This window comes from Mirounga leonina, unplaced genomic scaffold, assembly GCF_011800145.1.
Source record: "Mirounga leonina isolate KUSES-001 unplaced genomic scaffold, KU_Mleo_1.0 Mir_91, whole genome shotgun sequence".
Taxonomy (NCBI): domain Eukaryota; kingdom Metazoa; phylum Chordata; class Mammalia; order Carnivora; family Phocidae; genus Mirounga; species Mirounga leonina.
In genome coordinates, this window is record NW_023270839.1 from 37,915,411 (window position 1) to 37,941,714 (window position 26,304).

The window sequence follows — 26,304 nt, forward strand, 5'->3', positions numbered from 1 at the left end:
TTTAGTATTTTGGGCAAGTCCATTTGATTGTTTAATCACTCATTCCACACATGAGTATTAAGTATTTTTATTAAATAGAAGTTATACCAAGCTGTGACAATACAGTTTAGTTAATGCCTATACCTTTCACTCATAGTGGGAAATAAAGACAAACAGCTGATTATAATAAAGTGTGACAAATGCTATGATGAGGAAGAACCACGAGCACACAAAAGTCAAGCTCTAACTCACACTCCTGCACTTGTAATTAATGGGTCAACTATGTAGTTATTTACGTCTCTCCAGCCAGATGCTAAGCCTTTTAAGTGCAAGGACTGTGTTTTGTTCACCTCAGCACTTTGTGGAGTCCTTTATTGCTAGATGGATTCAAATATTGATTGAAAAAATGAAAGCTAGGCACAGCTTATGGAGGAAGTGCTATTTGACTAGAAACTGAAAGGACGAGTAATAGCTAGCAGGCAAAAGAAGGAGGTTGTCGGGGAGGAATGTTCCCAGTGGAGGGAAGAGGTGTCTTCCCTGCTGGCCTAGAGGTAAGAAAGACATTTTTCATTGGGCAAAGGAAGTACTGGACTTCCGTCTAACTCTCAATTTCCTCATCTTTCAGGAAGAACAAAAATAATACCTAGCTCAGAGTTGTAATGAATTAAATGAAGTTAATTTAGAAAGTATATATTTAAGTGATCTAATAAACTTTAAAATGGCCTAAAGATAGAAAATTTGGTTCTTGAAATTAAAAAACAGAATTTAGAGGATAATTTCTTTATGTGGAATTTGGGTTTATCACTCTGAATTGCCTCCCTTACGCTTTAGAAGAAAAATGTCTTTAGTACTCAGTCAGAAGGGAAGGTAATACTTTATTTTTAAAACTTCTCCAAATCAGGGGCACTAGGGTGGCTCAATCAGTTGACTTTCTGACTCTTGATTTGAGCTCAGGTCATGATCTCAGGGTCATGAGATCAAACCCCACATCGTCGTTGGGCTCTGTGCTCAGCAGGGAGTCTGCTTGAGATTCTCTCCCTCTTTCTACCCCTTCCCTACTCATGCCTGTGATGTGCTTGCGTGCACACGTTCTCTCTCTCTCAAATCTTTAAGAAAAACCAAAACTTCCCCCACATAATTTCATTTATATTTTCTTGGCAGTGCTCCTGTTAGGTAAGGTTTTAAACTTTTTAGCCACTTACTAGGAGAAATCAATACAGGTCAGACCCCATGTGGAGTATCATGTTCAGTTCTGAACATTGTGATTTAACAGGAATACTGAAGAACTAAAATTGGTACAGAAGAACAGTGTGAGTATGGTGAAAGACCTAGAAATGGTATCTTATGGGGGCTGATCGAAGGAAGAGGAATGTTAAACTTGAAGGAAAATAAAAATAAGAGGAATATAAGAGATTCCATTTTTGTCCCAATTTGTCATTCCCTTTTATAGAATTCCACACCCTTGCATGGTGGTGGCCAGGATATACTTCCCTGCCCCTGAGGTTGAACTCAGTTATGTGGCTTCCGTTGGTTAATTAGTGAATGTAAGGTAAGTCAGAAGCTAAAATACCACTTGCATGGGCGCCTGGGTGGCTCAGTCGGTTGAGCGACTGCCTTCGGCTCAGGTCATGATCTCAGGGTCCTGGGATCGAGCCCCACATCGGAGAGCCCGCGGGAAGCCTGCTTCTCCCTCTCCCACTCCCCCTGCTTGTGTTCCCTCTCTCGCTGTGTCTCTCTCTGTCAAATAAATAAAGTCTTTTTAAAAATAAATAAATAAAGTAAAATAAAATACCACTTGCATGGTTGGGCCTGCGCTTTTGGACTCTGGTCATACTCCATGAGAATATGTCCTACATAATTAATGCCCACTTGACCTCGACCCCAGAATGAACACGTATAGGGCAGACCTGTGTGCAACAGCAGTAAGGAGTCAAACCCAGCTGTACCAGCAGCCTACAGCGGTGCTGCCCGGCTGAGCCCAGCCTTAATCAGCCAAAGCACAGCCTTCGGACCAATGAGCAGGAGAATAAATCCTTGGTGTTGTAACCCAGTGAGTTTCTTTTTTTATACATTCATTTTTTTGCAACAATATTTTAAGTATCATCTTTGTAATATGTCAAGTTTGTTACATGTTTAGACTTTATTTTATTTTTAAAGATTTTATTTATTTGACAGAGAGACAGAGAGGGAACACAAGCAGGCTTCCCGCGGAGCAGGGAGCCCGATGTGGGACTCGATCCCAGGACCCTGGGATCATGACCTGAGCCAAAGGCAGACGCTTAACGACTGAGCCACCCAGGCACCCCACATGTTTAGACTTTTAAATGAAAGCTCATTGTAAGCAAGATTATCTTAAATAGCTATCTTAACAATTCCAAAGTGGTAGAAAATATGTAACATCTATTAGTGATACAAAGAAATTTTTTTAAGATTTTATTTATTTATTTGAGAGAGAGAATGAGAGAGAGAGAGCACATGAGGGGGGGAGGGTCAGAGGGAGAAGCAGACTCCCTGCCGAGCAGGGAGCCCGATGCGGGACTCGATCCCAGGACTCCAGGACCATGACCTGAGCCGAAGGCAGTCGCTTAGCCAACTGAGCCACCCAGGCGCCCCAAAGAAATTTTTTTTAATTAACATATAATGTATTACTTGTTTCAGGGGTACAGGTCTGTGATTCATCAGTCTTACAGAATTCACAGCGCTCAGCATAGTACATGCCCTCCCCAGTGTCCATCACCCAGCCACCTCATCCCACCCAGCCCCCTCCATTCCAGCAGCCCTCAGTTTGTTTCCTGAGATTAAGAGTCTCTTACGGTTTGAAAATTTTTAACAATAGAGCTTAATCTGCAATTCTTACTCTTTTCTGAACGTATTAGAATCTTAATTTTTTGTAATGAATTATTGTAAGTAACTGCCACTGCTTATGACACAGGGATATTCCACATGCTGTAGTATGTCATCAGTGTTGTCATCAAATATATTTTTTCATTACGTGTTTTCATTGTATCAGTAGTGTAATAGTCTTTCCTTCAAGCTGCTCAAGTAGCTGAGAATGGAAAATTATACTTTTGGATTGTCCTTTCACTAAATCTTGGCCTGCGAGAGACTAGCAGCCTGGGATTCGTTACCATGTGTGCAGAGCACAGGTAGCCGCCTTCATGCAGGGTGCAAACAGGTAGCTCAGGGGATTGCTTCACAGAGTTTGGCTGAAGGAATGATGCAGGCTGTGGCTCCTTCAGACACGTTCCAGGCCACACTCTGAGACACTGCTGTCTCTTTGGTCACACAGCCGAGTGGTCAGCCCCTGCTGACCCCTGTGCAGCTCAGGCAGTCTGATGACTTCTGCTTCTCATTTCTCTTCAGGCCTTGTTTCTTCTTCACGTGTGAGTCAGTCCTTATTTTCTTCATCCACTGCTGCCTTTAACTTTTTGTGCTTTTTGCATTTAGTTTCTTTTTCTTCTTAGAGAAACTTCCAGAGATTTTTTTTTTTTTTAAGATTTTATTTATCTATTTGACAGAGAGAGACACAGCGAGAGAGGGAACACAAGCAGGGGGAGTGGGAGAGGGAGAAGCAGGCCTCCCGCGGAGCAGGGAGCCCGATGCGGGGCTTGATCCCTGGACCCTGGGATCATGACCCGAGCTGAAGGCAGACGCTTAACGACTGAGCCACCCACGCGCCCCCCAGAGATATTTTTTATAGCAATGATGAGCAGGATACTACTCTATATGGATGATTTGTGCTGGAAAAAAGTAACATTTTTGGAATATCATCTAGCATAGTATCTTCTTTCAGTCCCATAGGAATATATATTTTATCCATTACATCTAATATTTACAGTTTGAAAGGGGGGACAAAAACCACCTTGTTTTCAATTTTATTGATCAGTTTGGCCTTCTTCAACTACCTAAGCTTGATCCTGTGAAGCTCCATGGCTCTGTTGGGAACATATCCTGTTGGGACCATTTACATCTGTTTTGTGCCTACTTTTCATCAGCAAGGATGCTCTTCACTGCTGGGATCACTTGTACCAGTTCACTCCTCTAACTCTCCAGTTCTTCCAAAGAGAACTAGAGTGTTCACGTCAGGGCTGCTGCATTGCACAATTTCTGGGGGAATCATTCACATTGTAATATGTTTCATTGGTGTACTCTGAGGTTTTCCATTGCTACTCCCGGAGGATGTTTTAGCCAAATTTCCTGAAACCAGACTTTTTGTATTATATGTATAAATGTTTGGCAATCTTTATGGTTCTTTTTAAAGGAATTAACCTTGAGGTTTATTTTAAAGGATAGATCTATTTGATTTTATCAGCTTTTTCATTATGCTAAAGTTCTTCACCAAAAGTTCAGTTGAATATTTTGATTTATAAAGATTTACTCAGATATTAACTTTGAATATTGAATATTTCAATCTTGAGATTGAAGTCCTGGTTTCAGATAGTAGGCTGCTTTTCCATCTCTAGGGGGATTTTTTCTTCTTAAATTCAGTGGAACAATGATTTGAAATACTGCTGACTTCTCATCAGAAATTCTAGAGGACAGAAGACAGTGGAGCAACATCTTTAAGTGATATATCTCTGAAGTCTTCCTCATTTCAGTTGATGCCCTTCCATCCTTCGTGTTGTGCAGGCCAAAAACCTTGGAGCAGTTACTGATTCTTCCCTTTTTCTTATAACTCACATCCAGTCCAACTGCAGATCTTATCTCCAACTTCCATTTAAATCTCCATCCAGGTTCTTTTGTGCTTGGTTTTGCTTTATATTGGCATCAGGAATAGACGGTTTGAGAGCTGGTTTGGAGCAAGCACTTAAAGGAAAGGTAAATCTGATGGTGCTGAAATTATTCCAGACCAGAAACAAACACGGGAGGGTCCTAGTTAATTTCATAAAGTCAACACAGCATTGATACAAAGCAGTAGAATCCTTAGAGACCACACTCCCTGCACACTGCTAGAAGATGGGTTCCCCATTAGAGATTTATACCCCATGTTCCAGTGGGCCCTGCCTTAGACCAGCAATGCTCCCAATGGCAGCTATAGCCAATAACTTTTTTTTTTTTAAGATTTGGTTTTTTAAAAAGATTTTATTTATCTATTTGACACAGAGAGAGAGAAAGAGCACAAGCAGGGGGAGCAGCAGAGGGAGAGGGAGAACCAAACTCCCGAGCAAGGAGCCTGACATGGGGCTTAGTACCAGGACCCTGGGATCATGACCTGAGCCCAAGGCAGATGCCCAACTGACTGAGCCACCAGGCGCCCCAAAGATTTTATTTTTAAGTGATATCTACACCCAATGTGGGGCTCAGACTCACAACTCCAAGATCAAGAGTCGCATGCTTCACTGACTGAGCCAGCCGGGTGCCCCAAACTATAGCGAATATAACTTTTGGCATGGTTTGTTAACACCATTTTTGTCACAATAGCTGAATAATACAGAGAGTTTCAATTTTTTTTTTTTTTAAATGTGCCGCATGTCAGGGAAAAAAGGGTTGACTTGTGTTTCTTCCTTCCCAAGAAGTTGAATGTTGCCAAACATTTATACAGGAAGAAAGCCTTCCTAGGATCAACAAGCAGCAGTTGGAGCCGGGTTTGTCAATGGCACTATTGACATTTGGGGTCAGATAATTCTTTGTTGGCAGGAGATGGAGCAGTGTCTTGTGTATTGTAGGGTGTTCCATGACAAGATGCCAGAAGTACCCCACCCCCAGCTGTGGTAATCAAAAATGTCTACAGATACTGACAAATGCTCTCTGGGGGCAAAATTGCCTCACTTGTGAATCACTGAGTTAGAAGGCAGATTTGGGTTCAGTTTGAGAAGGAACTTTCCCACAGTGACTGCTTTAATGACGTAAGCTTCTAAACTGGATTTGAAGTGGATGCTGTGGGATTTACTTTTTCATTGCATAGGGACTGGATCAGAAAACATGTAATAGGCCTCCCAATGCTGACCCTCACATTGATGAACTAATCTGAAGAGAGAATTTCATCATTCTTTAACATATGCTAGGGAGACTTTAAACAAAATCATATTTTTGGCAGTCTGTTCAGCTTATGAACATACTTTAGAAGCATTTTCATAAATATGATAAATGCTATTTTATTTTTTTTAAGATTTTATTTATTTATTTGACAGAGACCACGAGAGAGGGAACACAAGCAGGGGGAGTGGGAGAGGGAGAAGCGGGCTTCCCGCAGAGTAGGGAGCCCGATGCAGGGCTCGATCCCAGGACCCTGGGATCATGACCTGAGCTGAAGGCAGACGCTCAACGACTGAGCCACCCAGGTGCCCCGATAAATGCTATTTAAACACCAGTAGTCATTCAGATTGTTTTCAGAACACCTCCTTATAATCTGGCTGGTAGTAGAGGACAGTACTACACCTTTCTTATTGCTATGTAGTATGAGATGGTTTTCAAGATGTCTTTTTTAAATCTTGGAGAATGTTATTTGGTTAGTAATATATATACTTCTATATTATAATAACAAGGTTACAAAATTGTAATGTTTTTTAAAGCAAAATTTTTAAGTTAAATCCCTATTATGGGAAAGGCATTTTCAAAAATATTTAGTTCTGTGGCTTGACTTCTACTTGGGCTAGGTCATTGGAGAGCTCTTAAGAATCCAGAGAGTCTGCAACCAAGAGGGTTGGAGGAGAGTTCCTCACTGCACAGAACCTTGACACCCCAGACTCTCTTCTTGGAAAAAGAAGCCAGAAGCTCATTAGTAATCACATCCTGTCTCTAGGCAGTTGAGGCTAACTCTTGGCTTTGCAAAGTCTTCCTCTGCCTGTGGCTGCTACCACCCAGCAGCAGCCCTTGGCTCTCTCTGGCATAGTTAGAGATTCTCTGAAGTTGTCAGAGGAAGCCAGATGATAGCAGTTTCTGTATTGCTAGGATCCAGTGTTAGAATCAGTTGCTATATTAGGCCGTTGTCTTTGCAAGGACAGAAAAGTAATATTAGGAATAAGGGAGAGAGGGACAAGCCTGAAAATGAGGATGTTTATGAATCTGTGTGTTAGAACATTTGGAGTATATTCAAAGAGAAAAGAACCAAGTAGTAAATGTAGCCTCTTTTTTTTCCTAAAGACTTATTTATTGGTTTGAGAGAGAGAGAGAGCAGGAACAAGAGGGGCAGGAGGAGAGGGAGAGAGAGAGAGAGAGAATCCCAATGCTGAGTACAGAGCCCAATACGGGGCTCGATCCCAGGACTCTGAGATCGAAATCAAGAGTCAGATACTGAACCGACTGAGCCACCCAGGCCCCCCTAAATGTAGCCCCTTAAAGATAATCCTGAAACATTTTGCTTAGAAATAGGTTAAAACATTCTTTACCAAGAGAATTTGGCTTAAAAGATTTTTGGAAGTCCATTATCAAACTAGTAGCTACAATTTCACAAACATGTATAATACTTGTTAGAATTGTTCAGATTTCCTTCCTTCCTTCCTTCCTTCCTTCCTTCCTTCCTTCCTTCCTTCCTTCCTTCCTTTTCTTTTCTTTTCTTTTCTTTTCTTTTCTTTCTTTGAGACAGAGTGCGCAGGGTGAGAGGGGCAGCGAGAGAATCTTAAGCAGGCTCTACGTGCGCAGAGACTGTCGCGGGACTCAATCCCACAGCCCTGAGATCATGACCTGAACTGAAGTCAAGTCAGATGTTTAACTGACTGAGCCACCCAGGTGCCCCAGAATTGTTCAGATTTCTGATTAATGTTCCAAAACACTAGAAATTAGGGAAGCTCCTTTTATTAATCTGGATTATAAATGAATTTTGATATTTTTATGATTAATTTGGAGAGGTTTTTTTCTACTTTTATGAATATTAGAACAAAGCAAATTTTAGATTTACTGAAGGACTTAGAATTTTATAGTTAGGAACATGAAATGAGAAAGTTTTAGTAATTAAAAGATAGTATCCTAGAGATACTGTTAGCAAATCTTCATTTCTAGTTGGAATTAATTCCATTTACTAGGAAAAAGTATCAAAATTGTATGTACCTCTAACTACATGTATGTGGCAGAATAGATATTCAGGTCTCAGTTTCTGTTGGACCTCTGACCAGTTGCAGAGGGAATAAACAATGAATCCCAATATTCTAAATGGCACATTCTAATAGTAAAGACTTATGATGACATGGAAGCCAGCCAGAAATTAATGCCAGGTGAATAAATAAGCAGTCAAGTAAGAATTTACAGTGTTTCAACAAATGTCTGAGGGCTCCCCTTTGGATACTGTGTTAATAAAACAGTACACTGAAAGGATGAGGCGAAGTTCCAGGAGATTGTGTTTTGTGCACCATGATAGCCTCAGTGCCCGAAAGAGTGCCTGCCCATAATGGACATCGAATAAGTACTTGTTGTATGGATTAAGGAAAGAGGGGAGGAAGAAAATAAATATAAAAGTAAATACAAGGTCAGAGAAAGAAATAATCTGTAAGAGTGAAGAAGAGTGCATTTTAAAACACAGCACACTACCCACATTTCTATTGCTTGCTGCTTTGCCTCACTTTCCCACCTGATGGTACAACTCACTAAAGGTCCTGCCATACTCATTTTTTAATCTGGAGACTGTAGCACATAGTAGTATCATTTATTGAAAAGCTATGGTTTACAAAGCACTATTCTTCCCTGCAACAGCCCTATGAGGTATTATTGTCCCCATTTTAGAAATAAAGGGAACAGAAGGTGAAGGAGGTTAGGTTAAATAGTTTGCCCAAAGCCATACCGTGGAGCTGGCATTCCATCTCAGGACTGTGTGACTCCTGAGCTCTTGTACAACATCTTCAGGCCAAACTATCCAGGTGCTCAGTAAATGTGTGCTGAGTGTTCTTAAAAAAAAATGAAGAGTAGGTGTCAAAGAATTCACACGAGATGGCATTAAGCTAGATCTTAAAGTAAGATTTGGATATGGTGAAATGGCAGGGGCGTGTTGAGTATTCAGGCAAAAGGGACGATCAGTTAAAATAAGTAAAAACACAGAGACATAGAGTATAAGAGTTCTGGTTTTCTACCATTTAGGCTAAATTTGAAGATTAGTAAAGGATAATAATTTGGGTCTTGGGTTGTAGAGGGCCTTGGATGGTAATCTGAGATATTTGGACTTTACTTTGGACACAGTATCAATCCATCAGACATGTTTTTTAGCAGGAAAGTGCCTTATGTCATTTTAGTTTTAGTCTACCCTCATCCCAAAGTTATATATTTTAAAATCCCTCCTCTACTTTAAAGTATTTACCATCATTTACTGAAATGATGGCACACTGTCCCTAGACAGAACAACTTGCTTTCCTCCAGCCACAGTAGTTATGTACTTTTAATATTGTTTTTGGATGTTTTTGACTTTGTATAAGTAATAGGCATTTTCCCACAATATGTTTTTTTCCCTACTTAGCATTATATTCTTGAGATCATTTATATTATAGATCATATAGTATACCATTGTGTGAATACACCACAAATCTTCCATTCTGATAATGATGAAAATTTTTTGTTATTACAAACAATGCTGATATAAATATTCTTGTATATCTCTGTGCAAAATATGTTAGTTTTTCCAGAGCAGTGGTTCTCAAATTTGACTGTACATTGGAATCACCTGCAGGTCTATTTAAACACAGGTTGCTAGGCTCATTGTCTGATTGAAGAGGTCTGGGGTGGGTCCCAAGAGTTTGCATTCCTAACAAGTTCTTAGATACTAGTGGTCTATTGATCCAAGAACCAACTGCTTCAGAGTATAGATCTAGCTGTGGAATTGCTGGAATGAAATAGAGAATACATACTTTCAACTTTACTAGGTAATGCTAGATTGTTTTCCTATCTGCAGTGTGAAAGAGAATTGTCAGACTTGAATTTTTGCCAGATTGGTGGGTGTTAATTTTATCTTATTATGTGGCTGAAAAGGAAAATTGATATGCCCTTTTTTCATATTACAACTTTCAGAATATGTGGAACTTGCCCATTTTAAATAATGTTTTCAGGGCACAGGAGACACAAACACACACACTCTATTGCACAGAAAAACCTGGGTGTGCTGATCAAATTCAGTTTGGGTTGCCTAAGAAGAATCTAATTACTGCAATTTTTAATATTTTTATTCTTCCATTGGCCTTTTTTTTTTTTTTAAGAAAAGGAAAGAGCACAGGAGAAATTCCACTTTAGTGAGAAGACTTGTTTAAAAATTTTTTTTTAAGTTTTTATTTATTTCACAGAGAGAGCACAAGCAGGGGGAGCAGCAGACGGAGAGGAGAAGCAGGCTCCCTGCTGAGCAGGGAGCCCGATGCGGGGCTTGATCCCAGGACCCTGGGATCATGATCTGAGCCAAAGGTAGACGCCCAACGGCTGAGCCACCCAGGCGCCCCAAGACTTGTTTAAATTGAGGATACTCCATTTAATTGAGGAAAATGCAGAAGGCTAATTTGGAAAGATTTGATTGGACACATTAGTTTTATCCCTTCCTAGGAGAAACTCCTTGAAAGCCAGGTCCAAGCTGACTTTAGCTTTAACAGGTTCATATTCTCGATCAGAAGCTGCTGCAGAGCTGACCCTGTGTTGAGAAGTGTTGCTTTCCAAGTTACTATTTGAGCAAACATGTGTCAGGGTCCTGGTTCTGACAGGTGGTGTTTAAACTCTCACAGTGGTGTGGCGTACCCCAAGAGCTTGTGTATCATGAGCAGGTGGTCAGTGGGCTTTGGCATCTGTTGTCTACATGACTGGACTCTAATGGATGACTGTCTTTCAGCTTTCATGACGCTGGTTATCATATTGCTGCACATGTTCTGGGGCATCATATTTTTTGATGGCTGTGAGAAGAAAAAGTGGTCTGCCCTTCTTGTAGTTCTTCTGACCCATCTGCTAGTGTCAGCCCTGGTGAGTATTACCACCATGCTCGCATTGTTTTTTGGAACTCAAGTTCCCATATCTAAAATGGTAGGTTCCACTCTAAATGAAATACATGCTCATGGTCAAATGAAGAAATTCCAAAAAGTTGTTGACTGCGTGAATGAGTGAATGGTAGATAAATAAATCATCTAAGTCTTCCTACAGAAAAAAGCAACTATTTGTTGGTTGATTTCATTAAAAAATTTTTTCTATGTATCTTGCTTTTATGGGTATAGTCAAACCTGAAGTCATCTTGTATTATTATGTTATGTAACACATCTTAAACAATTTCCATGATATTATAAATCCTTTTAATATGTAAACTTTAATAGCCTTATATTATTACATCAAAATTATATTACAGTTTACTTAACTGATTGATAACATCTTTTTCTACTTTTGCTTCTTATAATGCTATCTTGAACATCTTTGTACATGAAAGTTTTTCAATATGATATTTAGATTCCAGGGAATGAAAATATGAAATTAAATGGCATGCATATTTTTAAAACCCTTGATGTCAGTTGCTAAAAGACTCTCCACAAAGGTTGTACCATTTTTTGCTCATTCTGATCAATAACAAGAGTGCCCAATTTACTCCCTCCACACTGAAATTCTAAGTATGCCAGTTTTCAAAATAAAATTTAAAAGGAAAGCTTGACTACATATATTTTTTAAGAACTATTTAATGCGTTGGGTCTGACTTTCATTGTAATTTGTCAGATATTTACATCAGAATTATCCTCACCACTGCCTTGTCCAGACCCTTATGATTTCTCACCTCCAAGTATTGAAAAGGTTCTTTCTGGTGGTGTCCTGCCTCATGTCTCTCTCTTCTCCATCCATTTAGAATTTGTATCAGGTTTTCTCATACTGGGATCCTTGACCTCTGATACATCTAAAGTGCTGTCTTACAGGGATGCCTGGCTGGCTCAGTCAGTAGAGCATGTGACTCTTGATCTCAGGATCATGAGTTTGAGCCTCAAGCTGGGCATGGAGATTACTTAAAAGATAGATAGATAGATAGATAGATGATAGATAGATAGATAGATAGATAGATAGATAGATAGATAGATAAAAATGTAATCTTACTGCTTCCCCTACCTAAAACCTTTCAGTGGTACAGGATACTAAAGTTACCTTTAATATGATGGCAATTATGTGAAGCCAAGTCTTCATTGGAAAAAAGACTGGAAAGAGACCGCATTAAAATATTAACAGCATTTATCTCTGAGTGGATTCTTTTCTTTATAGTTTTTGGCATGTTCAAATTTTCTACAATGTACACTTTTATAATCAGAAAGAAAATTACATGAAAAAGCAGATGTCCTTTTTATAGATCCAATTGGCTATTCATTCATTTGACAAATATTTACTGAGTGCCTTCTGTGTTCCAGGCACTGTTCTAGGTAAACAAAGCAGTTGAGTGAACAAAACAAAGATCTGTTTTTACAGTTTAGTGGGGCGAGAGGCATTAAGCAGTAGGCATAATAAATAATAAATTTTATAGTGATAGGTGGTGTGGACACTAGAGCAGGTTAAAAGGAATCCAGAGTGTAAGGAGGCAGGAGATGTCAAATTTTTTAATTAGGTGGTCAGAGTAGGCTTCATTGTGAAGGTAACATTTGAGCAAAGAAGTGAAGTAGATTGGTCATGTGGCTGTCGGAGAAAGAGCATCCTGGACTGCACGGCCAGTGGCAAAGTCCTAAGATCAAAGAACTTGCTTGGCATGTTTTTGGAAGTAAGGGTGGCCAGAACAGAGTGAGCCAGGGGAAAGTTAGTAGGAAATACTATCACAGAGTTGAAGGTGGGAGGGAAGTAGAGGTTGGAAGTGAGAACCACATCTAGATAGTGCAGGACTTTGACATGTACTCTCAGTGAAATGGGCGTCATTGTAGGGTGTTAAGGAGAGGGACATGATCTGACTCACATTTCAAAAGGATCACTTTGCTGGTGTTAAGAGTAAACTGTAGCAGGGGAAAAGATTATAGTCATCAAGAGGAAGATGGTGATAATTTGCGTGAAATAGCAATGGATATAATGAGAAATGATCCAGTTAAGGACATATTTTTGAAAGTAGAGCCAACAGTATTTCCTGACAGACTGGATAAGGCATAGGAGAGAAAGAAGAGGCGCCAAGGGTGTTTCCAGGGTTTTGGCCTGGGCAATTAGAAGGATGGAGTTGCCATCATCTGGGATGGGGAAGCTTGTGAGGGGAGATCAGGAGTTTATCTGGGCACATTATAAATGTAATTGAAGTGCCTATTGGACATCCAAATGGTTGTTGGGCAGTTAGATGAAGAAGTCTGGAATTTGGGAGAGAAATCCAGGCCAAAAAAGGTGATTACAAGGAATAAATTTAAGCAGACAAGAAAAGAGGCCCAAGCACTGAGCCCTGGGACACTCCTACATTGAGACTGGGGAAAGAGGAGCCAGCAAAGGAGACTGAGAAGGAGCCACTAGTGAGGTTGGAGGAAAATCAGGAGCCAGGTGTCCTGGAAGCCAAATGTATTGAGGAGAAAATGATCAACTGTAGCAGATGCCTATGGAATAAAACCCAGACTTCTTTGACCTAAGTCTCTTATCAACCATACTGGTGCAAAACTTACCTCTTGCTGCTCCCCACGGTTCACATCACGCACTCCATCTAAATTGATCCATTATGGCTACCCAACAGGCATGCCTTGTCCATGTTTTATCTGCAGTGACTCATCTCCCCTTAACCTAGGTCAGTTTGGAAAAGTACTCATTCAGTGTGAAGCCTCCCTGGAAAAGGTGCATATTCCAGACTCAGCACAATCATTAGCCCTTAATTCATATCTGTGTTATAACACTCATCCTCAGAGAGCATTGTTTTATATTAATATAGTTCTTATATCTCTCCAACTAGAGTTTGATCATCAAAGATGGGCCCTTATCAATCTTTATCTTCAATCCAATAAATGTTGTCGAATATTGAATAGTTGATCTTCTCTTTAATGATTAAAAAGAACCCAGGAAAATAAACTAAAATAAAAAGGACCTGGGGAATTTGAAAGATTATATACCAAAATGTTAACAGTGGTTATCTCTGAATAGCATATTTCAGAGAATGTTTAAGTAATTGTTTTATTAAAATACACATACAGAAAAGTATACAGATCAGAAGCATACATCTTGATGAATGTAACCTATGTACCTCAAACCCAAATGAAAACTAAAACATTATCAGTGCCCACAAGCCTCCTACCACGGTCCTGACTTCTAACACTGCAGCTCGTCTTGCCTTTTGGTATTTTATGTAAACAGTACCATTTAGTCTTTGCTCTTGTGTCTGACTCCTTTCACTCAACATCATGTTTGTGAGATTCATCCTTGTATATAGCTATTAATTGCTCATTTTTTGCAGTATAGTATTCTACTTTGTGACTATACCTTGCTTTGTCCATTCTACAGCAGAAATGATGTCTCCAACTTCTGTTGTGAATAGTAATGCTTTGAGCATTCTAGTATATGTCTCTTTTTAATATATGTACACATTTCTTTTGGATATATGTGATATGTGCCTAGGAGTGGAATTGCTGGTCATGGGGTGGACATATGTCAACTCTTTGTACCACTCAGTTTTTCAGAGTAATTGTATCAACTTACATCCCCACCATTAATTTGTGAGTAACAGTTCCTCCGCCTCATCACCAGCAGTTAGTATGTCACGCTTTTTATTGTTATTCATCTCTCTGGGTATATGGTGGTATCACATTGTGGGTTTAGTTTGCATTTCCGTAGTGATTAATGAGATTAAGCATGTCTTCGTATATTTATTGGCCATTTGGATAATTCTTGTGTGAAGTGCCTGTTCACATCTTTTGCCTGTAATACTATTGGGTTGTCTTTTTTATTTTTAGGAGTTTTTTCTGTATTCTCTAGAAAAGGTCTTTGTCAGATGTACCTACTGTAAATAACTTCTACAGTGTGGTTTATCTTTACATCCTCTTTATGTTGTTTTTTTTTTATGAGCAAAAGTTCTTATTTTAATGTAGTTTGATCAATTTTGCTTTATCATTTGCAGTTTTTGTTTTCTGTTCACTCAATATTAACCTATCTGAATTTCAGGTTTTAAAATTTGTTATTTTACTCATTTGTATATTTTAATTTTCTAGAACAATCACATATTGCTTCTGTAATTGTTTAAAGGAGAAAAAGTTTTAAAGAAACTAAAGAGAAATACAAAAGAAATACAAAAGAAATTATTATAAACTGGGCTCAGCTTGTATAACATGTATCTTCCATTGGGTATAGGATAGATACTCTAGCAGAACCCATCTCTACTACTGCCACCCTGATCTAAGTCACCATCCTATACTCTCCTCAGCCAGTGTAAAATCTTCTTAACGAGTCTCCCTTGTTTCACCATTGCCTCCTTTAACCCATTCTGTGCAGTTTTAAACATCTAAATCAAGTCACTCAGCTCCCCTACCTTGACCCCTTCTGTGACCCTCCATTGCACTGGAGATAAAGTCTACACTTCTTACCAAGGTGCTGCATAACTGGTTCCTGCCTTCCTCTCTGACCTCATCTCGTGTGCTGCCCCTCCATCTCTACACATCATTAATAACACTCTTCTCAGGTTCTCAGCTGCACCAAGCTCTTTGCCCTCCTGTGGTTCCCTCCCTCAGTCTACACAAGGCTGGCTCTGTCTTCCAACTATATGTCAGTTTATTTTTTTTTTAAAGATTTTATTTATTTATTTGACAGAGAGAATGAGAGAGAGAGCACATGAGAGGGGGGAGGGTCAGAGGGAGAAGCAGACTCCCTGACGAGCAGGGAGCCTGATGCGGGAATCGATCCCGGGACTCCGGAATCATGACCTGAGCCGAAGGCAGTCGCTTAACCAACTGAGCCACCCAGGCACCCCTATATGTCAGTTTAAATGCCATTTCCTCAGGACTTCCCCTGAGCAACCTAAGTAGACCACCTTGTTCTTATCTAGCACCATAACGATTATGATTATTCTATCTAGCATTCATCATAATGTGTAATGATTTGATTCATTTATTTGTTTCTTCATTCATTACTTGTCTCTCTTACTAGCATATAAGCTCCATTAAGATAGATACTCTTAGATACTCTGGTCTTCAGTGTTGTGTAACACGATACCTCTTGGCATTCCATCAGTGTTTTTTAAATGAACTTTTAGAACCCTCAGCAATTGTGCAGCTGAAAAAAGATGCTGTTCCCTCATGTTCCCTTGAATACTAAGGATTCATCCTAAAGTAACTTGGACTTGCCTTACTTTCTTGCAAATTGTAAGAGCCGGTTAATACAGAAATTATTATAAACTGGGTTCAGCTTGTATAACACGTATCTTCCATTGGGTATTCCATTAGATTCTGACTTCTAATTACTCTCTCAGTTTTCCATTTGAATATAGGAAAGCACAATTCTATGGGCTAATGTCTGTTGACAAGGTTAGTTCTGTGTGTCTTTGTGGTACTCAATATGTGACATACATCATATGTTTGGTGAAACACAGCCCAGCTATTGAAAGTATCCTATATTTTCCTTTATCTTTGGTTACTCTACATGTTTAATAAGCTTACTGTTATTATACAAGCTGATTTATTTTTCTTTTGCAGACCTTCATAAGTCCTCATTATGGAATAAATCTGATGTCAACATATATAATTATGGTACTCATGGGCATCTGGGCATTCTTTGTTGCTGGAGGCAGCTGCCGAAGCCTGAAACTCTGCCTACTCTGCCAAGACAAGGACTTCCTCCTTTTCAACCAGCGCTCCAGATAACCTCTGAGAACCAGCACCTGTCAAACAGTAAGCTGCATCTTTAGAGGAAGCACAACTGTGCCTTTTCCTAAAAATTCCTTTTCCTGGTGGAATTTAGAAAAAACAAAACCATCTAGATAAAATATGACTTTCATGCAACAGCTCTTTGAAAGGGATACATTAGTGGATGTGCATGTCCTGGCTACACATTAGAATATCACCTGGGGAAGTATATGAAATATTGTTATCTGGACTCCACCTTCCACATTTACTTGGTCTGGGCATTTGGTAATTTTTAGGATTTTATTTATTTGAGGAGGGGGGGATGAGCAGAGGGAGAGGGACAAGCAGACTCTGCGCTGAGCGTGGAGCCTAATGTGGAGCTCAATCTCAGGACCCTGAGATCATGACCTGAGCTGAAACTAAGAGTCCGACGCCCAACCGACTGAGCCACCCAGTCACCTCTGGGCATTTGGTAATTTTTAAAAGCTTCCCGGATGACTCTGATATGCAGCCAATTTAAGAAATCGGTGTCCAAATAGGAACTTTCTGAGAACAACATAAGTGAATAAAAGTCAGATGTTTAGCTGTCTCTCAACTCAGCTTGTGCTGAGCAGGTAAATCTGTCAATGTCAAATCCTGCTTGGCCTTTGTCTTTTTAAGTTATGAAGTCACAAAAGGCTAAAGGGCTCTCATCCCTATGAACTGTTTTCATGTTCTTTACTAGTACCCTATTTTATGAGAACATGGCAGGTTGTGCTTCTACATGCAATAGTAAATCGCACTGACTTACTATGATAATTTAGCCAAAGTAAGCTATTGATTAACAAGCTGCATTTTTTTCTCTAGTTTTTACTCTAGATTTTGCTTTTTGAGGCATTACATTTTTGTGAGCATCGATTCCGTTTCTTTAACTAAAAACCAATTTTTTTCTGAATTCTGGGAAGGTATTATAAACCAAGAATTTTTGTGCAACTTCTGTAAGTCTTTTCTGGGTTTAAGGCTTTTCATGAGCTGTATCCCAAGGCAGTGTTTACCAGCTGAGAGCGGGGAGCGGGGCCGGTTGAGGTGAAACCTGTTGTGCTATCTCTGAGCAGTTCTGCCGGTTGCTGAGTGATGTGCCCTGGGACAGGCTTCACTAGCGCGGGTGAAAGCTTATCAAAAGCATGAGAAAAACAAGCCAAAGAGTGATGTTGACACTTTTAATTTGCTCCTGTGATACTAACCAGCACCCCCTCCCCCCTAAGTGAGGTAGTGTAAAACTGAAAATGTCTTAAACTGCCAAATTCATGCTTTTACAAAATCCATATAATCTTTAGATCTAGCAAATGTCCCTGGGTTTTAGTAGCAGATATAACCTTCCCTTTCTAGGAATATCCAAGGTGTGTGTTCAGCTTCTAGGCAACCCTTTTGATTTCTTTCATAAAGAGGAAATGCCAGTGAATTGTGCCTTTACTAACTAGAAATTGTTCCCAGTTGATGGCTTTTAGGGAGCGGATGGTGTGAAATGAGAATTCCCTACACATTAAGGTGATAAGCTCAATGGATCCCACATGTACAGTAGAACATCCAAAAGAAAGAGGAGCAGCAATGAGAGGGCTCACCAGTGCCATGACAGATGGAAGAATTTGACAGTACTCTGGTGGGGAAGAATAATGAACATGTTTAAAATGGAAAGGTGGCCAGTATTTTGGGCTAGCCACACATCATTTCAGGGCCAGAACCTCTCACATGAATTAGACCTTTATCAGTGAAATCCCTTCCCATGGTTAAATAACTAGAATTTCTCAATCTAGGGATTCAAGAGAAATAGGATTTCCAGCAAGGCTGTAAACAGTTCCTAGCAATTATAGTTATTCCCCTAAAATTTACTTCGCAACACTGATACCAGTGCTTCCACTAGAGTTTGTGGTTTTCCACCATTATACAGGATTTTCCTTAGACTAGAAGAGTCATAGGAAGAGTCAAGGACTGAGAGACTGAACAGTGAAATTTACTGCATAGAGTTGAGAGGAACGAGATACCCATGGAACTGGGCTTTAATCCTGTCAGAACATGGTGTTCTTTGATGAACAGAATAAGAAAAATATATAGTTGGTTATCACTGTTGACTTACAAATCTCTCAAATGAATAGTCTGATAAAATATTTCATCTGTAAAGTATTCAAAAATATGAGCATTAATAGTTTAATATTAAGTAAAGAAGCTGGGATACTGTAAAATCTCATAAAATCTCATAAAAACTTGTCAGGCAAGAGGAAATTTTTCTTTGATGGTGAGACTCTTGTCTGAGGAAATTATTTAATAATCTTTGATGCCCTATGAATAAAGGAACTTTGTTTCTTTATTTCTCTTAAAATGTGAGCATTGCCATAGTCAGTTTAGGCACTATTTTTACAAATAGCCCTGCTTTGCCTGATGCCAAGGGTGCCCAGAGGGAGAGTATGGTTTTCCTCTGTTGCTGTGTATAGACTGAGATGCCTTTTTTTTTTTTCTTCGCATTTGTTGTGTATGAGGAGCCTTCTGAGCCCTGATAGTATTTGGAGAGGAAGAGGTGGTGTTGATATTTTATGTTCTCCTCTGCACAAAGCTTTCTCAGTTTGGAAGGAAATGGTATAAAGTTGACCTTGGAATGTGAATATTGTTGCAGTGCTTGAATATTTTGCCATGTGATTAATAGAGATTGATTTTGTTGCTCTCTAATAAATTTGTATTTATTTTTTATTCATTTAAGTTAGTTGTAACTGGAGAAGTTTTGTTACCTCAATCCTGGCCTGCCTGGCTGATAATATAGTAGTAGCAGCCTCTTTTAGAGCATCTAATGAAAACGTGGCTGAAAGGAAGAAATGATGATAACTGCAGATTGCATAGAGAATGGCTTTTGTTCTCATTGTTAATTTTTTTTTTTTTAAAGCACATTTCGATGTTTGCTGAGAGTGGCAAATTCACATAAAAAATACTAGGTGTTCTTGTCCATAGAGTTGGGTGCAGGATAAGCAGTTGTGACAGGAGCTTCCTCCTACGCGTACTCCTCCACTTTATAGTCACCTCAGACTAGCCCCGAGGCAGGAATTAGCAGTCACTGTGGGCCTGAGGGCTCCAGGGAGGCCAGGGTGGCAGTCTGTCTTGGGCAGCAGCAGCCTGCTCCCTGGGAAGAGCTCCTTGAAATTGCTAGCTCTCATTGGTTAACTTTTTGTTGGGTCCTACTGTTCCTAACTCCAGGTGGACAAAGTAGGTATCACAACAAAACAATTTTAAAGTGCTTTGCTTAGAGCATTTTGTTTATGATTGCAGTGTTTACAGTTCTCATTTAATAAAAGGCATTACTTCTATTAAATTATAGTGTTTAGAGCGGTGGCTATTATATGTATCATTTTATATAAGTGTACAATATGTATCGTTTTATGTAAGTTATGCTGTTATGTCGTGTATACTTGTAGTATCAGGCCTTGCATTCAGTACACAATGCAGTAGACTCTTTCCAGACCTGTACTTTTCAGTGAACAATAAAAGTATTGTTGGGCACTACTCGTTTCCCACGTGTCCTCTTCTTTGGAGCAGTGTATTCTTCAGTATCTGTTGTTACACTTCTTGGCTCTTATAAAACTTGGCTGTATATTCTGTTGTTTATGACTGGTCAGCTCTGAGACTTTTTAAAGAGAAATCTTTGTTACCTTAAAATTCATAAGGCCTATTTCATTTCTGTGTGTTCAGAAACAGTTTGGTGCAGAGAAGTTCTTTGAGATGTCTCAAACCGAGTGGAAGATTATTCTCAAAGATCCTGGAAACTCACCCTGAAAAATCTGCTCTAAGTAACTGTAAAACAGGGAATTTATAAAATATCATATCATAGTGGCTAAAGATGGCAGTTGGTTGACAAGGAGAGTAGAGTTTAGTTTTTACCCAGTGACCCTGAGCAACCCATAGAGTCCTTTTGTTTTTTTCCCCCCTTGGTGTGGAGACAGTGCAGCGAAGGGGTTGAGCTTGGCTTTCACCGACAGGCTATATAGAGAATTGTTATGGCCTGAAACTCAAACCATGTGATGCCTGTTCACTCTGGTTTGAAATGAGGCTGCTCTAGATTTATCTTGACTGTGTTATTAGATGAAATATCCTCAGGGACCAAGAGCTTTTTAGTCCTCACTTGTAAGCCAGTGGAAGAGGTGTGCATTTCTTAGGTAACAGCCCAGATTTGTGTACAGTTTGTTTGGCCCTTCCCCACTGAAACTGTGGCTCTAGTTTAATTATTGTTTGTTTGGTATTTAGTTGGAACAAGGACTTCCCCTGTGTCCAGCCTCAACACATGAGAAACCTCCAATGGAAAGAAGTATATAGTTTATCTTCACCTCATTGAAAATGCTGAATAGATGAACCACTCAACCACTCAACTGGCTTATGGATTCAGTCTCAGTAAAAGAATTTTTAAGGATTTGACACATTCTCAGGTGACCATAATAGATGCTGAGCCCTGAGCAGGTCCCGGTTTTCAGACTCAGTAATAGGAGGTACTTGTTGTGTAAGTGTCGATCACTGTAAATTCTTCTTCTACCTAGTAGTAAAACCATTCATTTTTCAGTGCTTGAGCAAAATCAGAGATGGGGTTTGTAGTGTTTAATCAGAGCCTACCATGCACAGAACACTATATTAGATACTTTAAAAGGATGGAAAAGAACAAAATGGTAGAGATCTTTATCTTCTGGGAACATACAATCTAACTGCCTGGATTAAAACACATAAATATTACCTAATGTATTACCAATTATGAAATAATATAGAATAGCTTGAGTGCATGATACTTGAAATTTTAGCAGTAGACAAAAGGCACCTGGGTAATGGATGTAGATCCAGAGGAAAAGGTGGGACTGAGGACTGAACCCTCGGGCTCTCCAACTGAGAGGTTGGAAAGGGGAAGTGGAGTTGTCCACTGAGGAAAGAAGGAAAATCAGGAGAGTGTGATGGCCTGAGAGGGGAAAGTATGTCAAATGCTGTTGAATAATGAGCAAGATGAGGAGTAAGAATTGATGATTACATATGGAAAGGTAGAATTTTAGTGTAGAGGTGAATACCTAAATGGAGTGTATTATAAGGACATAGACATAGTGTATCAAGTACAGATAACCATTATAAATATAGTAGGGGAAAGGGATGATAGCCTGAGGAGGATGAGGGGGCAACAGAGAGTGTTCTTCTACCCCCCCAATAATAAATCATTATAACAGCATGTTTGTGTAAAGATGGGAATCACTCAGTGGAAAGGGAAAAATTGATGATGGAGGAGATGGGGGGATAGTTGCCAAAGCAAACTACCTGAGGGAGTAGAGTGAAATTTTTAGCACTAAATGCTTATATTAGATATGTCAAAATGTTTAAGATCAATGACTTAAGCTTCTACTTAAACTAGAAAAAGAGGAACAAACTAAAGCTAAAATAAGCAGAAGAAAGGAAGTAATGAAGAGAAGAGCAAAAATCAGAAAGCAGAAAAACAATGGAGAATTTCAATAAAACAAAAATCTGGTTCTTTGAGAAAATCCATAAAATTGATAAAGCTCTGGCCAGATTGATAAGGAAAAAAAGAAGGTATAAATTATGACTAGCACTACAGATCCTACATTTATTAAATAAAAATGGAATATTATAAACAAGTTAATGCCAATAAATTTTAAACTTAGATGAAATGGACAAATCCCTTTAAAAAAAAAGTTCACTCAAGAAGAAATTGAAAATCTGAATATCCCTTCAGACTATGTTTTTTCTTGTGAACATGCCTTGTAATTATTTATTAGAAGCTGGACATCATATATTGAATAACAGGAACTGAAATAGGCTTTTAGTGTAAGTTTTATTTAATCTGGGCCAGAGTTGGAGTGTATTTAATGTTTGTTGCAGCTCTCAGTACCAGAGGCTTCAGATTCCTCTAGTGGCCTTGTTTTTGTCTGCTCCCTTGACTTTGGGCTTCCCTATATGCTCTTCATCAAAAAAAGTCTGTGTCTTACTGCTCTTTCAGCTATAATCCACTGTTATTATATTGGAAATCTATTGGTGTGACAGTAAAATGTAAGAGAAAGAATGTGTCCTATAATCTTAAGATTAAATTTCAGTTTCTTAGGGGCACCTGAGTGGCTCAGTCCTTTGGATATCTGACTCTTGATTTCAGCTCAGGTCATGATTTCAGGGTCTCGAGATCGAGCCCCACATTGGGCTCCTCGCTGAGCATGGAGCCTGCTTGAGATTCTCTCTCTCCCTCTCCCTTGGTGCCCCTCCCACCCAGGTCCCTGCACTCGGATGCTTTCTCTCTCTCAAAAAAAAAATTTTTCAATTTTTTTAGTGGGCCTGCATAAACTAAGTGTCTCTTAGCTTTTTACCCCCATAGGAAAGACAGGAAAGACAAAGGGGGCTAGAGTGGAAGTAATGCCCTTTCCCCTAGATGGGATAAGGCTCTTATAAGATCTTTTTCTCTGGAGAGTAGGTCTTTGTTATGGAGAGCACTGGACATATTTTATGATGATTGCTCTTACCCCTATCCTGCCAGAGCCATGGAGGTTTGACTCTGAGATTCCGGTAGTATTCCTGGCAGTAAAACCAACAAAAATGTGAGCCTCCTAAGATTGTGTGCTAGGGGCACCTGGGTGGCTCAGATCGTTGAGCATCTGCCTTCGGCTCAGGTCATGATCCTAGGGTCCTGGGATCGAGTCCCACATCGGGCTCCCTGCTAGGCGGGGAGCCTGCTTCTCCCTCTGCCTCTGCCTCTCTCTCTCTCTCTCTCTCTCTCTCTCTCTCTGACTCTCATGAATAAATAAAACATTAAAAAAAAAAAAAGATTGTGTGCTAGTCTTAGGAATTTCTAACTGTTATGCTATTCCACAATCAGACTCCAGCAGTTTGTCAAAATTAGCATTTAAGTATCCCTACGGATTTATGGCTCTGGTGGCTTCTGCTCTAGGCAAGCACACCTCAGTTGTGATTCTCTGGATTCACCTCTGTCTCCAGATTTCAGGGTGATGGTTTGACCTGAGACCTCAGTTCTCTAACAGGTGCAAGACATTATTGATTTTTATTTTGTTTAGTGTTTTCTTGTTGTAAGGATGGGAGTGACAACTTCCAAGCTCTTTACTACATGTTAGAGCTAACTAGAAATCCCCTATATCAAAGAAATTGAATTTGTAGTTTCATGAGGGAAATTCCTAGAAGCCTTCACTGGAGAATTCTACCAAAGAGAAAGAAGCAATACCAATTCTACACAAACTGTTCTAGAAAATAGAAGAGATGGCACACTTTCCAATTCATTCTATGAGCATTAACAAACATTACTTGGTAACAAAGCCCAAGTTGTTTTATTATAAATGAAAACAAAAATAAAAATAAACTACAGACCAGTCTCTCTCATGTAGATACATGTAAAAATCCTCAACAATGTTTTGGAAAATTGAATTCAGTAATACATGTGACCAAATGGAGTTTATCCCAATAATACAAGATTCGTTTAACATATAAATATCATTGAGTTCACCATGTTAACAGACTAAAACAAACATATGATTATATCAATAGATACAAAAAAAAGCTTCTGACAAAATTTAACCTCTCATTTTTTTATTAAACAACAACAACTCTTGGCAAGCTAGGACTAGAAAGGAATTTCTCTAACATGGAAAGAAGACATCTATGTAAAACCTGCATCTGAGGCCATACCTAATGGGGATAAAAGACTGAATGCTTTCTCCACTAAGATTGGAAACAAGGCAAGGATGTCCATACTCGCCGCTTTGATTCAACATTGTACTGGAGGTCCTAGCCTGTACAAAAAGACAAGAAAAGGAAATAAGTCATCAGATTGGAAAGGAAGAAATAAAATTCTCTATTTTCAGATAATATAAATTATTGGTGTAGAAAGTCCTAAGGAAACTACAAAAAGGTGACTGGAACTACTCAGTGAATTTAGCAGGGTTATAGGATACAAGACTCAATTTTTGACACAAAAATCAATCATGTTTCTCGTAGCAGCAAACAATTAGAAATTGAAATTGGTTGGCTCTCTAGAACTAGTTTGCTTCTCAAACTCTATAGTGAAAGGCCATTAAAAAAAACTTTCTAATCCATCACAGATCAATACTTTTGTAAAATACAACAAAAATGAATTATTATGAAAATGTGATAAAACAGATATTCAAATTACAAACCCAAAATTGTTCTTACTAGAGTCAATGGATATAAAATTACATTCAGTAAGTAAAACCAAGGCAAACATGGAAAAAAAAAGAATTGCAAAATGTATGTTTATTGACAATGTGCTTACAGGCAATTAATACAGAATCAGTATTATACACAAAACTTTTTGTTCTGGGGCGCCTGGGTGGCTCAGTCGTTAAGCGTCTGCCTTCGGCTCAGGTCATGATCCCAGGGTCCTGGGATCGAGCCCCGCATCGGGCTCCCTGCTCTGTGGGAAGCCTGCTTCTCCCTCTCCCACTCCCCCTGCTTGTGTTCCTTCTCTCGCTGTGTCTCTCTCTGTCAAATAAATAAATAAATAAATCTTTAAAAAAAAAAAAAAACTTTTTGTTCTGTTTTAACTGAACAAAATGTCATGAAAGAAAAGGCAATTCTCCATATTAAATGTCTATTTAACACTCTCTGAAAAAATAATACCCAGTATATCAATATTTTAAACTTTTTAACGTGATAAACTTATGTCTTGTTTGTTAATTTACCTAGTCTAGATTGGGTTGATACAATGCTGCTTTCAGAGAATAAAGCATATTTAAAATCTTTCTCTGAACAAGGCAGAGGATCATAGGGGAAGAGACAAAAAAATGAAGACGAAACCAGAGAGGGAGACAAACCATAAGAGACTCTTAATCTCAGGAAACAAACTGAGGGTTGCTGGAGTGGAGGGGGCTGGGTGGGATGAGGTGGCTGGGTGATGGACATTGGGGAGGATATGTGCTATGGTGAGTGCTGTGAATTGTGTAAGACTGAGGAATCACAGACCTGTGCCCCTGAAACAAATAATACATTATATGTTAATTAAAAAAATAAGATAAAATCTCTGCTGATCCTACTAGATACCAAAATATACCATAAATCTACAATAATGGATATGGATAGAAGATTCCAGAGCAGGCCCATGTATATATGAAAATCTAGTATATAACATAATTGACATTTCAAATTAACAGAGGAAGAATCAGCTATTCAATAAATAGGCTATTTGATGTTTTATTTGATTATATTTGAGGGGGAGAAAGTAAAGCCAGGTCTTATTTTGCTTTTACTATAAAACAAAATGTAAAGATTAAAAATTCAAATGCAAGAAGTGAAACTATAAAAGAACTAGAAAAAAATTAGAATACAGTTGATCCTTGAGCAATGCGGGAGTTAGTGGTGTTGATCCTCCTACCCACTCTGCATGTAGTTGAAAGTATATGCGTAACTTTTGACTCTCTAAAAACTCAACTACCACTAGCCTACTGTTGACTGGAAGCCTTACTGATATAAATAGATGATTATCACATATTTTATATGTTACATGTATTACATACTGTTTTCTTAAAGTAAGCTAGAGAAAATGTTATCTTAAAAAATCATAAGAGGGGGGCGCATGGGTGGCTCAGATGGTTAAGCATCTGCCTTCGGCTCAGGTCATGATCCCAGGGTCCTGGGATCAAGTCCTGCATCGGGCTCCCTGGCTAGGCGGGGAGCCTGC

At 39.1% G+C, this 26,304-nt stretch overlaps 1 protein-coding gene across 4 annotated transcripts in view; it reads left to right on the top strand.

Annotated features, from left to right (window-relative positions):
* APH1B (aph-1 homolog B, gamma-secretase subunit) overlaps nucleotides 1–26,304 on the top strand; it is a 76,190-nt gene that overhangs the window by 12,720 nt on the left and 37,166 nt on the right. For 3 of the 4 annotated variants that reach the window (XM_034994709.1, XM_034994712.1, XM_034994711.1), the window contains exons 5-6: nucleotides 10,706–10,833; nucleotides 16,461–16,655. In XM_034994709.1, the coding sequence (XP_034850600.1) occupies nucleotides 10,706–10,833; nucleotides 16,461–16,628 (296 nt within the window). In that variant the 3' untranslated portion in view covers nucleotides 16,629–16,655. Of the gene's footprint in view, nucleotides 1–10,705; nucleotides 10,834–16,460; nucleotides 16,656–20,873; nucleotides 21,042–26,304 lie in introns of those variants that run through there. The other variant, XM_034994708.1, reaches the window with a different exon arrangement.